General features: G+C 56.5%; 6 protein-coding genes across 6 annotated transcripts; 2 read left to right on the top strand and 4 right to left on the bottom strand.

Annotated features, from left to right (window-relative positions):
• Positions 1-311: 311 nt before the first annotated feature.
• ISF_07308 (hypothetical protein) lies at positions 312-560 on the top strand (the record flags this gene model as incomplete). Its single annotated transcript, XM_018850911.1, has 1 exon — positions 312-560. One exon carries the CDS (start codon positions 312-314, stop codon positions 558-560), a length of 249 nt encoding a protein of 82 aa, XP_018701823.1.
• A 682-nt stretch (positions 561-1242) lies between these two features.
• On the bottom strand, positions 1243-1979 carry ISF_07307 (hypothetical protein; the record flags this gene model as incomplete). The annotated part of the gene is made up of 2 exons (XM_018850910.1): positions 1243-1710; positions 1875-1979. The coding sequence occupies 2 exons, from the start codon at positions 1977-1979 to the stop codon at positions 1243-1245; spliced, it is 573 nt and encodes a 190-aa protein (XP_018701822.1).
• A 3716-nt stretch (positions 1980-5695) lies between these two features.
• ISF_07306 (hypothetical protein) lies at positions 5696-7387 on the top strand (the record flags this gene model as incomplete). Its single annotated transcript, XM_018850909.1, has 3 exons — positions 5696-6019; positions 6082-6841; positions 6906-7387. The coding sequence occupies 3 exons, from the start codon at positions 5696-5698 to the stop codon at positions 7385-7387; spliced, it is 1566 nt and encodes a 521-aa protein (XP_018701821.1).
• Positions 7388-7904: 517 nt separating this feature from the next.
• Positions 7905-9234, bottom strand: ISF_07305 (peptide chain release factor 1; the record flags this gene model as incomplete). The annotated part of the gene is made up of 2 exons (XM_018850908.1): positions 7905-9084; positions 9158-9234. 2 exons carry the CDS (start codon positions 9232-9234, stop codon positions 7905-7907), a joined length of 1257 nt encoding a protein of 418 aa, XP_018701820.1.
• A 584-nt stretch (positions 9235-9818) lies between these two features.
• On the bottom strand, positions 9819-11209 carry ISF_07304 (hypothetical protein; the record flags this gene model as incomplete). The annotated part of the gene is made up of 2 exons (XM_018850907.1): positions 9819-10587; positions 10650-11209. The coding sequence occupies 2 exons, from the start codon at positions 11207-11209 to the stop codon at positions 9819-9821; spliced, it is 1329 nt and encodes a 442-aa protein (XP_018701819.1).
• Positions 11210-11679: 470 nt separating this feature from the next.
• ISF_07303 (C6 zinc finger domain protein) lies at positions 11680-12195 on the bottom strand (the record flags this gene model as incomplete). The annotated part of the gene is made up of 1 exon (XM_018850906.1): positions 11680-12195. The coding sequence occupies one exon, from the start codon at positions 12193-12195 to the stop codon at positions 11680-11682; it is 516 nt and encodes a 171-aa protein (XP_018701818.1).
• Positions 12196-12252: the final 57 nt, after the last annotated feature.

The raw sequence follows: 12252 nt of genomic DNA, 5'->3' as shown, positions 1-12252 counted from the left end.
CATCGATGCCCTCTCGGCTTATAAAAGGATGCCTATCCCCCCCCGAGATGAGAAGTTGTTTCTTGCAACAAACACAACATTTTTATTTTGGCGCGCTTCAAAGCCACCAACTTTGAAGCCGCCAAAACCACAGTCTCAAAAAAAACTTCTTCGCGCTGTAAGTTGAACACTCAAACCTCAAAGCACATCTCCTTCCCCTTCCTTCTCCTTCCTTCCCCTTCCTTCCTCCCTCCTTGTGCATAACCACATCTTGGTTCAATGCCCATCAAGCTTGCAATGAATCAACAATACACTAACAAGCCTCAGCACATATGGATGCACCCATCGGTTCCAAGGCGTTCAACGGCATCGACGAATACGTCTGGAACCACACCTTCATCGTCACGACCGAACGCCTCGTCGTCGGGAGAGGTGTCTTGATCATGCTCTTTGACCCTCTCGCCGCTCTCCAGTGGAGCGGCAAAGACACCAGCGAAGGGAACGCGCCTGGATCACCGGGCAAGTCCCTCTCTCCCGGCGACAATGTCGTCGTGTACGATGCAACCGTGCGGTTCCATTGAAGCCACCGCCTACACACCACTACCACTACCACCTGGAGCTTGGGACTTCGCCATCCTACACTTTGTGAGTGTTTTGTTGCACAAAACCCCCCTGCGAGAAGAGTTTGAGCAACCAAACTCTACGCGCTTTCCACTACAAGCTGCTCTTGCATGATACCCAGGTATGCACCTTTTGTTTTGGGGGGAGTTTGGAAAAAAATGGGTCAGATAGTTTGGGGGTATATAGAAACGTAACAAAAATACAGGTACATTCAAGCACATGATGTCTATGAACTGTGAATAACTTGTGCATGTGTGAAGATAACATAGCCAGTAGAGCACGCGGCGCAGCCCTGTTCAAGCCCGTAAGCACAGTAGACAGGCTTGGACTCGGGCCGAAGCTGCGCTTAATAGTACTCAGCTTCTCAATGTGTGCTACTCTATCAGGTAACCTTATGAAAAGGGTTTCATAAAAAAACGAACCTATCGTTCCCCATAGATGTTTACAGTGAGTGGCAACGGGCAGTCCCACACAGAGGTCCTTACCCTGCAGCCATATCGACATACTGTACTATGAGTTGGGCACTGTAGGAAACAGTAGCTAGTATTTCTATTGGATTTTAATTTATGAAGGACGAGATTAAATATCATGCATTCACTCCATGTAAATCGGGATGCTTTTCTTTGTATGCTAAATAGTATGCTAAATAGTATGTATACGCTCTTCATTTCTTTGCTCGTTGCTTCCTCGTCGGTCCGCTTCCCACTCGGTACCTGCTCGGCATCCTCGCCGCAAAGCAGCTCGTTCCTCGCGCAGAGATGTGCGCCTTCCCGGGACCTCGGGCGGCGGCCTCGGTGTTTGCTCCGAAAGCGTGGCCAAACACGGCGACGTGACTTCGGGAGGCCCCGCCAGAGCCTGAACATCTTTTCGGCAGTGGGCGACCGTCGGGTGCCAGATACGACACATGCTAATAGCAGTAGGCTCGCGCATGCTCTCCGCGGCTCGCAAGACGACTCGATCACCATGGTCATCGTCGTGAGAGCCGTCAGCATCCGGGGCTGGCTCGTCCTCGCGTACCTTGCTGGCCACTAGTTTAGTGCTGTCATCCTGCCGAGCGTCCTCACCGTGGCCGCGCGCGTCTTCGCCGAGGCGCACGTCAGGACGAGTACTCTGGATTGCGTTTCTCAGCTGATTCGGCGCAGGTACCCAGCCCTGAGGAGGTGCGTGCCAGGTCGCGGGCGGCCTGATACTGGCCACGGCCAAGTTTTGCGGCGGGAAGGAGGTGAACTGATGGACAAGATAATTGGATCAATATTCAAAGTACGTGAACTCACCATAAAGTCGCGAAGGGAGTAGACGAAAACAAGAGTATAGAAATTTGTACTGAGGGTTCTAGTTCTGTAACATGTAGTTCGGAAATAGCTTCGGATGTCGCCCATGTTGGACGCCCTTCAGGCTATCGTCGGTCAACAATCCGTGATTATTTCCTTGTTCATTCTTCCAGAAGAAAATAGAACTACAGCATTCCTTCCCTTGCCATTCTTCCAGAGTGCCATAGGACAATGGTCAGTATGCTACCGGCTACCAAGCAGAGCCCGGGCCAGCAGCCAGCGATCAGTTGTCGTGCTTTGGCTCGCCCAGATCGGTCTTCTCGGAGAGTTTCCCTACCCGAAGAGCCTTATCGCACGCAGACCTTTCCTGCACGTTCAGACATGCATAAAACGCCACCGTTGCTTTGTAAAGGAGCGCCACGGCTGAGACTATTGACTCCCCCGCACGCGGGTGCGAACGGAGGGGGTGAGTCGGATGGGAAAGAATCTACTGCGGGTGTGTTAGGGCCGTTGAGATGGGCAGATTGCGTCGCATATGCGTGAGAAAGAGAGTTCTGGCTAGCTTGATGCTCTCGGAACAAGATGGTCAAGGGCTAGAGTGGCACTACTGGACACCGGTTGGGACTGCATGGAAGTTCTCGTGGCTTTGTAACGTTTATAATAACTAATTCGTAGCGAATTCTTTCTAGCTCGATGTGTCTTTTAATCGTCTACTATGATTATTACTACTAGTATTATTACTATATAAGAAAACGCGCCTAATAAGCAGGAAATACTAGCTGTGTTTACAATGTTAGCCTCTTAGACCCTATGAACGCCCTGGCCGGCCTCGTCGCAGATCTAGGCGCTACGAAGCTGTCGGTGGCAGCTTTTTCACCTGGCGCGCGCGATGCTGCACGATGCTGGACAAGAACGGCACGGGGTCGCGCCTAGGTGGTTTAGTTTGCTACTCTTTCATGGCCATGAAAAAGGGTCTTTGCGCAGGGGCATTGTCCGAAGGTGAGACGGTCACGCTGCACGCGGTCCTGCAAACAATGCCAGCCAGCGCAGTCCAAAGGGGAAAAAGGGCGTTAACCCAACTACATGAAAAGGATGGCTGGCAGTGTGACATGGGCTGAGGATGTACCGGCTCTTACACTAGGTAAGTTAGCTACGTAGAACAAAGCCAGCACAGCGCCTATTGCTGGGTCGTGCGGACTGTGGGCAGTGCGCGCAGACGGCTGCGGACAGAGCTGCCTCATGTGCATGGCACAAGGCGTTATGAGAGGTGCAATACCTGGTGTAAATACGACCGCGGCGAGTTTGTCCGCGGTAGCTTCACAGAAAGTCTTTGACAACAATTTTATCTATATATAGCCAGCTCTTTTCCCTCGAGAATCAAGTCTCTTTCTTATTATCAACAGTATTTACCATCTTCTTCTTTCTTCTACAACACGTTTTATATTACAACAAGAGCTTACATTGCAACAACTATAAACATGCGCGTTTCAGGTCTTCTTGCCCTCCTCGGCGTTGCCAGCGGCGCCCTCGCAGCTTGTGCCGGAGCGTCCGGATGCTGCTGCCACGAATTTGATGAAATGCGCCGCAGTGAACCGACTCTGTGGGTCAAACCTGGCACTACTCAGGCGCAGATTGACGAATTCCTTGCGAATAACGCATGAGTACGGTATACTCTTGATTTCCTCATCTATGCTGAGAAACCTGAGTGCTAATCATATGAAACGCAGGAATCTATAGGATCATAATGCTTTACGCTTATTTGTAATGTTAAAACGCAACTCACAAGACATTACAGTATAGGAACTACCCTGTATAAGCGAAGCAAGATCGTCAACTGATTAGATGTCACAGAACGCGGCTAGCTCGAAGAAGGTGGGGGGAGAGGTAGTGAAGGAGTAGCTGCGGTGTATCTAGTGTATAGTAAACAAGTCCCAATGACTCTATCGATCACTGGAGGGGAGAAGTCCCTCTCCAGTGGCTTCCTCATATGTGACTATCTATGGAGCGTGACAAAGACATGCACTGTAAGGCCGGCGGCACAACTGCAAGAGTCGCCAAGAAACACTCAAACGGGAAGGCCGACCCGAAGAATCAGTGGCATTACTGTGTGTCAGTAAGGTAAGAAGACTTTGAGCTTCTGGGACGGGGCAGGCATCTGCAGTGTATTGCCTGAAAGCTGTTGGAGACAAGACGACATGGTTCGGCCAAGGCTCGGCGGCCCTCCCACAAGACCGCCTCAAGATTGGCTCTCGCCACCTGGTCCAGAAAAGCCGGGAACTAGCTGCATGCCTTGGGAATTTGTCCAACGTAGCACAAGTCCACAAGTCTGAGGGTGGCATCGTGGGCTGCTTTCACGTGTTCCCCGGCGAGCTCATAATATTATACAGCGCGGAACGCGGGCACCGGAAATGTATGGAGCCTTATTAAACAACATTGTCCGAGGTATATAACGAATATTTCCGTTCTCCAAACATGACGTCGAGAAACCGCTTCGTTGATGCTCGAGCGAAGGAAGGGGAAGTTGAAGTATGGGTGACAAGATCTGTTAGTCAGTCACCGACAAACATTTGGTGGCTTGAGCGTGCCTTTGATGCATCGCCGTGCTTTTATGATGACCACCAACTGATAGGCATCCTGATGTCAGCTTGTACTCCGAATCCGGAGCTTCTCGCTTCCACTCCAAGCCAATCCCATGCAACTCCGCTCACACCTGACGATGGATGGATGCAGCACATCCTGGGCGAAAATTTGCTGTTGCCGCTGCCGTCGCCCGCCGCGGGCCCCAGTTGTCATGGCCTTACCGGGAACTGCAGGAGAGAGAGGGAGGGCGCCCTGTCCGTCGCAGCTGCACGATCGTCCGGTGATTGGGCCGGACCAGGACTAAAGTCAAGCCTAAATTTAAAGGCTGGCCTTCCGAAAGAACCGACAAGGTCGTCGGAGTGTGTGGAGCGAGAGGGCTTCTCTGACTCCATACGAACATCCAGGTTTCTCGAAATGTGTCAGGACAGAAGATGGGGATGGGTGGGTGGTGTGCTAGGCAATCAATAGTGTTATGCCCGCTCGCTATGCTTGCCTACACGAGTTTCCAGCTTGGTGGCAAGAAAAGTAGGGAATCAAAGAGTACGCCGTCTTGGCAAGGTTCCTCGTTTATTGTTGGTGGTGGTGGGTGACCCTTGCTTGTCCCGAACCCTTCGGCCGAGCCCAGCATCCAGCATGGTTGGTTGGTGTGTGGTGTTGAGGCTGGCTGCAACAACAAACAAACACACAAACTCCTCTTTCCATGCCGGCCTTTTTTTTTTCATAATTTTCCAATATTGCAGGCTTGGCAAAAAGCCTCTTCTGACTCGGTTACCGACAGAATCAGATGTTTCTCCCCGCGCCGGGCCTGGTAGCTGGACTGCGGCTGGTCCTTGGCACTCTTCTTCTCGTGGATTTGGAGTGGAGGTTGGTTACCAGGATCATTGGCCCGTCAAAGAGAGGAAAAAAGACTTGGCCTGATCTTATCAGATGATCTCCCTCCAATCAGCTCCTGTCATGTCGTACAGGGGGTTGCCACTCAAAATCCACTTGACAGTAATTAAGCCCACCGTGAAGAGCGAGTTTCCGGAGTGCGGTTCGGAATGCCCCGACCACCATCGCTCATCGGCGAATTCGGTGTTTTGGGCACGCATGTATGTATGTATGTAGTATGACATGTATAAAAAGAAGCCATCATCTCACCTGAAACCTGTTCGTGTCTGTCTTTGCTTCTCAGACTCGCAAGGCCTCGTTTAAACAAAAAGCTTGGACTACCACATTCCAACTTTCCTTCATCTTCAATCATCATGCAGGGTTTCTTCAAGTTGAGCCTGCTCGCCGCTGCGGCCTCCCTCTGCAGCGCGGCCTTCAAGGACGGCTGCGCCGACGCGAAATGGAACTCGGACACGGACTACTGGCTGCACAAGTTTGACAAGGACGACAACCTGCCCTTCTACCCGCAATACAACAACACCTTCGTCAAGATCAAGAACAGGCAGCGCAGGTATGTCGTGCTTCACTGCACCAAGGAGGCGCCTCCCAAGTCCGAGGTCGGCGAGGAGTCCCTGGTCATCCAGGTCCCGGTCAAGAACGTTGCTGCTCTTGATGGCTTCTCCCAGAACATGATTGAGGTGAGTACCCGCGTAGGCCTGTCTTGTCGTACCCGTCAACCGTACTGATCGTCCCCGGCCAGATGCTCGGCCTGTCCACCTCCATCAAGCGCACCGGCGTCTACGCCGACGTCACCAGCTCCTGCGTCCGCGGCAACATGATGGACAAGACCACCTACGACGACGACCACTGGGACCAGGCCGAGTCCGTCGAGGTCACCTTCCACGGCGACACCAAGGCCAAGGACTCCTCCAAGGTGCTCATCTACAACACTGGCCTGTACGCGCCCCTGACCCAGCTCGCCTACATCAAGTTCTTCTCCATGTTCTACGGCCTCGAGGAGCTCGGCGCCAAGATCTACGACGAGGTCGCCGCCAGCTACCGCTGCGCCGCCGCCAACGTCCAGCAGGCCGTCATCGCCGGCACCTACCCGCAGGGCGCCTACATCTCCCCCGTCCGCCGCGAGGACGGCGGCAAGGTCACCGTCTTCCAGAGCGCCTGGTGGAACACCATCCTCTCCGACGCCGGCTCCCGCCTGGTCAACGCCTCCGCCGACGGCGACGTCGCCAACCGCGGCGCCGTCACGGAGCCCGAGGCCGTCACCATCAACAGCGGCGGCACCGGCCGCGCCAGCGCCTTTGGACGCAACACCTGGGCCATCATCGACACCACCCAGTACGACCAGCTGCCCGGCAAGGCGGCGCCCAAGGAGAGCCCCCACGCCGAGCGCGTCACCGACAAGACGTACTCGGCCCGCTCCGGCACGGACAAGGGCATCTACGCCGTCTCCCACAACAACGTCTACCTGACCGACAAGGCCAGCAACCGCAATCTGCGCCACAGTAAGTCTCACCTTTTGGCTGTCCATCTCCCCGGCTCAAGGGAACATCTCACTAACCTGCTCAGACTTCTTCGACCGCGGCACCGCCCGTCCTGACCTGGCCATCCGGGACATCATCTCCGTCGTCTCCCCGTCCGCCAACCCGTCCACCTACGTCCCGCAGTTCATCCGCCCGGCCAACAAGCCCGACGACACCATCGCGCTGCGCCGCTACGCCAACACCTGCGCCGTGCAGGGCAAGGAGGTTGAGACGCTCAACATCACCTCGTGCGCGCTGCCCGGCTGGGTCAACGGCTTCAACTCGACCGGCGTCGCGCCCAACGCCTTCGGCCGCGCCGACGAACCCGAGTCGCTCGCCATCACCTCCAACGCTGGCGCTCTTAGCGGTGGCGAGAAGGCCGGCATTGCTGTCGGATCGATTGTCGGCGGCCTGCTGATCATTGCGGGCATCCTGTTTGGTGTCTGGCGCTGGCGTCGCGCGGCGGCGGCGAAGAAGCAGCAGCGCGAGATGAACCAGGTCGAGAAGGGCTCCGTTATTAGCGAGTAAAGAGACGCCGTACAGGTAGATTCTTGGAGGGGGCTCCTCGGATGTACTACCTCGATGCCTATGACGGTAGAGGGGTGGTGTTTTGCGGGGAGGCAAATCAGTGCGCCTCTGCGATTTGTATTTAGCATATCCAAAGTTTAGTGAGACAAGAAAACGACTACGAGTTACGATTATGAGACTGTACCGGTACAATGAGCGTGATAATGTAGAGCCATGGACATGAGTATCACACAGCCATCCAACAGACGCACAGGCTGGTAATGTTCCATGATCTGACTTCTTGTGTCATCTCTTGCACCCAAGTGTCTCCTAGCAGCCCGGTCTCTGCCGTCAACCCACCTCACGGATGGCCGGTATCATCAAATTTAGAAGTGGACGATTGATCTCAGCGGAGATCCAGCGACGTCCATCAAAGCACAACGTTGAGGGTACCACCTGGTAGTCGAGAAGCGCAGGCCATGTCCAAGCCATGATATATTACAGAAAACTTACAAATTTCCATCCATCATCAACCTCCCTACTTCCCACCGCCACCCATCGCCGCCTTGGCCTTGACCTCCTCCTCCGCGACCAGCCCCTCGACCTCCCTCCCGACCAGCCACTCCCTGCCCGCATCCATCACCTTATCCAGCCCCTCGCCGCCCGCCAGCACGCCCTGCAAGTTGCGCACCTCCGTCGCCGCGCGGTGGTCCGTGCACCGGTCCTGGTTGTAGTTGTACGTGCGGATCTTGTCGCCGCGCGTGATGCGCCGCGTCGACAGCACGCTGTCGCGCAGGCGCGCCGCCTCCTCCTCGCGCGCCTCCGCCCGCAGCCCCGCGATGCGCCCGCGCAGCAGCTTCCACGCGGCCTCGCGGTTGCGGTGCTGCGACCGGTGGTCCTGCATCGACACCGTCGTGCCCGTCGGCAGGTGCGTCATCCGGATCGCCGACTCCGTCTTGTTGACGTGCTGCCCGCCCGCGCCGCGCGCCCGCATCGTTTCCACCTTCACCTCGGCCGGGTCCACGTAGAAGTCGCTTTCCGGGTTCTCAAAGTCCGTCTCGTCACCGGCGGCATCCTCGGGGAAGGAGGGGAGCACCCACACAGCGACAGCGCTCGTGTGCACGCGCCCTTTGCTCTCGGTGCTGGGGATGCGCTGTACGCGGTGCATGCCTGCTTCGGCGCGGAAGGTGCGGTACGCGCCGGCGTCCTCGATCTCCAGGATGGCTTCCTGCAGGGGAAGCTCGCCGTCGGCGGAGGACTGGTCGCCGGCGCCGTCGGCGAGGTCGTACTTGACCACCTTGCTGCGGTAGCCCTTGCGCGCGCACAGGCCCTTGTACATCTTGAACACGGTGTCGGCAAAGTAGCGGCCTTCGAGACCGCCCGGGCCGGGTCGGATTTCCAGCATGCAGGGGAGCTCGGCGAACGGGTGCTGCGGCGTCAGGCTGACGGATAGGTTCCGTTCCAGGCTTTGCAGCTTGGAACTCTCGGCATCGAGCTCATCGCGTGCGAGCGCCGCCAAGTCGGCGTCTTGGTCGGGATCTTGGGTCATGCTCTGCAGCTCCGCGATGGCTGCGTTTGCCGTCTCCCAGTCTTTCAGCGCCGTCGCCACGCGCTGCAGCTCGCCGAATCGCTTCGCCTTGGTCGTGTCAAAGGCATCGTTTAGCGTTTTTTGCAACTCATTGTATTCGGCCGTGAGGGTTCGAGCTCGTAGAAGGAGACTTGGCGCAAGTGTAGAGTCTAAGGGGGCCAATGTTAGCTTGGGTTCTGCAGCTCATGATCAATGTAGCTCACCAGTCGAAGCAAAGCGCGATAATTGGGGCTTTTGAAATCGAGGTCGAGTCAATAAGGCCCTTGAGCAGCTGCGACATATCCACGGCGCGCGCGTCATGCCTAGTTAGAGTTGGAGAAATAGTGAATGTTGAAGCTGCAATGAATTTAGTGCTACGATTTTTCGAAGTAGCCTGGCTACTCCACCGTGGCGCTACAAACGCAGGCTGCATAAGTAGGAATACCACGTAGAAAAGAAAGAACGAAACCAAGACGACGTATTTTGATTTAAGAAATATTTAATTAATACACGTTTACACTATTTGCAGACAAATAAACCTGAGCTTACGCAAGTTCTCTTTTAATCCCCTAATTCCAAAGCAGTCACAGTGAGCAGTCACAGTGACAGCTGCAACATCAACGGTCGTTAGAAAGGCCTGTAAAAAGATACAAGTATATATAAGAATGGGTTTATACTATAACAAAGCCTTGGCTAAGAAATGATCGCATCCTAATGTGTCTCAATCGGTTTCGACCCAAATTCAAACAAGAGAACCCAGCTACACCTTTCTAAAGATACCCATACCCAGCTAGCCCCAACAAAAAGAACAATAATAGATGCCTGCGCCGAGCCCAAAGTCAAACTCCGCTCTACTCCCACCACCCCATGCATGCAATGCCGTCGTCACATAAGCCCGCTTAAGACGACCTTGCCAATGTTGGCCACCTCGGACTTGATGTGCGCCTTGCTGTGCTCCTCAAAGTCTTTGACCATGTTCTGCACGATGAGCTTGCGCACCTTGGCGTCGGCCTTTGCGAACAGCTCGGCCACGGGCGCGGAGCACTCGCGCGGCGTCGGCATCAGCGCCAGGAACCGGCTGTACGAGTCGATCAGCACGTCGCAGAGCGTCGCGAACGTCTCGAAGAAGTCCGGGTCGAACGGCAGCGACGGCGTCAGCAGGTACGTGTACTCCTCGCCGGGGAGCAGGTCCGACTCGGCCGCGGCAAAGTTCATCACCGCCGGGCCGCTGCCGCCGGTGCCCGCTCCAGGCAGTCCGCCGCCGCCGCCGCCGCCAATGCCGTTCCCGCCGCCGCCGATACCACCACCATAGTCTTCGACGAGTGAGGCGGCGTCGGCGGCTGACGAGGTGGAGCGGCGCGACTTGCCGCCGGGCCGACGGAACATGTTAGGCAGCCGGGCGCGGGACAGGGACGAGGAGGAGTCGCCGTGCAGCTGCTGGAAGGAGTCGAACTCGGAGAAGAGGCTGTTGAGGCAGCGCAGGAACTCGACGGGCGTGGAGGAGTAGAGGTCGTTGATGGTGGGTATCGAGACGCCGAGGAGGAGGATGTTGGTGGCCTTGCGGGCGAGTTTGCGCGGGTCGTAAGCGGGCATGCGGCTGAGGTCGGACTTTTCGAACAGGTACGTGTTGAACCAGTAGACGCGGCCTTCGTGACTGTACAGTGTTAGCTATTCGCTGCCATGCAAACTTTGGGAACTGTGATGAGGGCGCCGTACGCCTTGCGAAGATAACTTAGCGTGGACATCCGCTTCTGGGCCGCCTCGACGATCTGCTGGTGCATCATGGCGACCTCGCTCTGCCGCCACTGGGTCGGGCTGACGCCCGTGGCCGTGGACGGCGTCTGCGGCGGCATCATGAACGCCGTGCTGGATGCGGAGCGGCTGATGGCCGAGGCGGGCACGCCGTCCGGGCTGATCGGACTGCGGACAAAGGCAGCTCCCCCCTCGCCGCGCGGCGCGATCTTGACCGCCGCGGCGAGCGCGTAGTCGGGCAGCGCGGGCGGCGCCGAGTCGTCCGTCATGACCGTGTCCGCGCCGGCGCCACCGCCGGCGCCGACCGTGGAGACGCTGCTGCGACGCCGGGAGGAGGCGCCCGACAGCGACGCCTTGCGCGAGAAGGATGTCTTGCGGTCCTTGGAGGACAGGCTGCTGCTGAGCAGGCCGAGCGCGGCGGAGACGGCGGAGCCATCGCGCGTCGTGGGCCGCGAGGCCGATGTGGAATCGTGGCTGCCAAAGTGCGACGTCGTCTGCTGGCCGGGGGAGAACGGGTTCTGCATCGCGGGGAGAGGGACGGAGGGCGAGAGGAGAGGAGGAGTGGTTGATTGATTGTTCGGGCGTTGTCGCGCCCGGCGGGGCAAGGTTGTACCAGAAGGGGGGGCTTGGCGGCCGTTTTGCTGCTGCAGGTTCGGAGACAAGGCCAGGGAAAGAATACTGTCGGCTTGGCGCCGGGCGCAGGGAAGACAAAAAGATCAAGAAGGGCCCAGGCGGATAGAAGCGCCGCCAAATGGGGGATGCAGCGCTCGTCTGGCGGCGGCGGCGAGGTGTGATGTTGTCGACAAGTGGCAGTAGAGAGGGGGGGGTCTCAAGGACTGAAGTGTGATCAAGGAGCGGGCCAGTGCAGTCGGGGAGGTTTCCGGCCACGACTTCTACAATCACTGATGCCAAAAATAGAATAATGATATTTATAGAAAGAAAACATCGAATAATGCGATTGTTCGAATTTAATCTGGCCCTCTTATCCTGGTCCTTAACATGCAGAAGCTTCATAGAAACAGTCATCCCATTCCACCTTACCAGACCGCCAAAACAAGCGCAACTTTTCCAGCAACAAGTAGTTCGCCACGTGTGCAATCGGATGCATCCACGCTGCGAATAACTGCTCCTCCACAAACGCCTGCGTCTCCAGAACCTCCTGGTAGTCGGGGTCGCCTTGAGCCTCGTCGTGCGCGGTCCCAGACGCCACCCCCACCACGATGATCGGCCAGGAGATTGAGTTGGCGAATCCCACTTTCGAGAGGCCTTCCTTGATCAATCCTAAAAGATCGCGTCGCTGAGATGCTCGCAGGGCTTGGTAGGATGTCGCCTCGCTCGCATAGGCGGCCAGGACGGCGCGTCGAGGCATCGTCAAAGTACAAAACAGGCAGACGGCGGCGTGGAAAATCTGGCCGATCAAGGGCGCTATTTCTTTGCATAAGAATTCGCTCTCCTTGGCCCAAGATACTGGATCAAAGTTGTTCAAATCCGAGAACACCTGCCGCACCATGGCGTGAAACTCTTGAGGTTTCTCCAGCCTGTCGGAGGCAGCACGATGCCGAATGAT

The sequence above is a fragment of the Cordyceps fumosorosea genome (assembly GCF_001636725.1).
Source record: "Cordyceps fumosorosea ARSEF 2679 chromosome Unknown scaffold_21, whole genome shotgun sequence".
Classification (NCBI taxonomy): domain Eukaryota; kingdom Fungi; phylum Ascomycota; class Sordariomycetes; order Hypocreales; family Cordycipitaceae; genus Cordyceps; species Cordyceps fumosorosea.
Note: the sequence above shows the minus strand (reverse complement) of the source record. Positions and strands in the feature narration are given on the sequence as shown.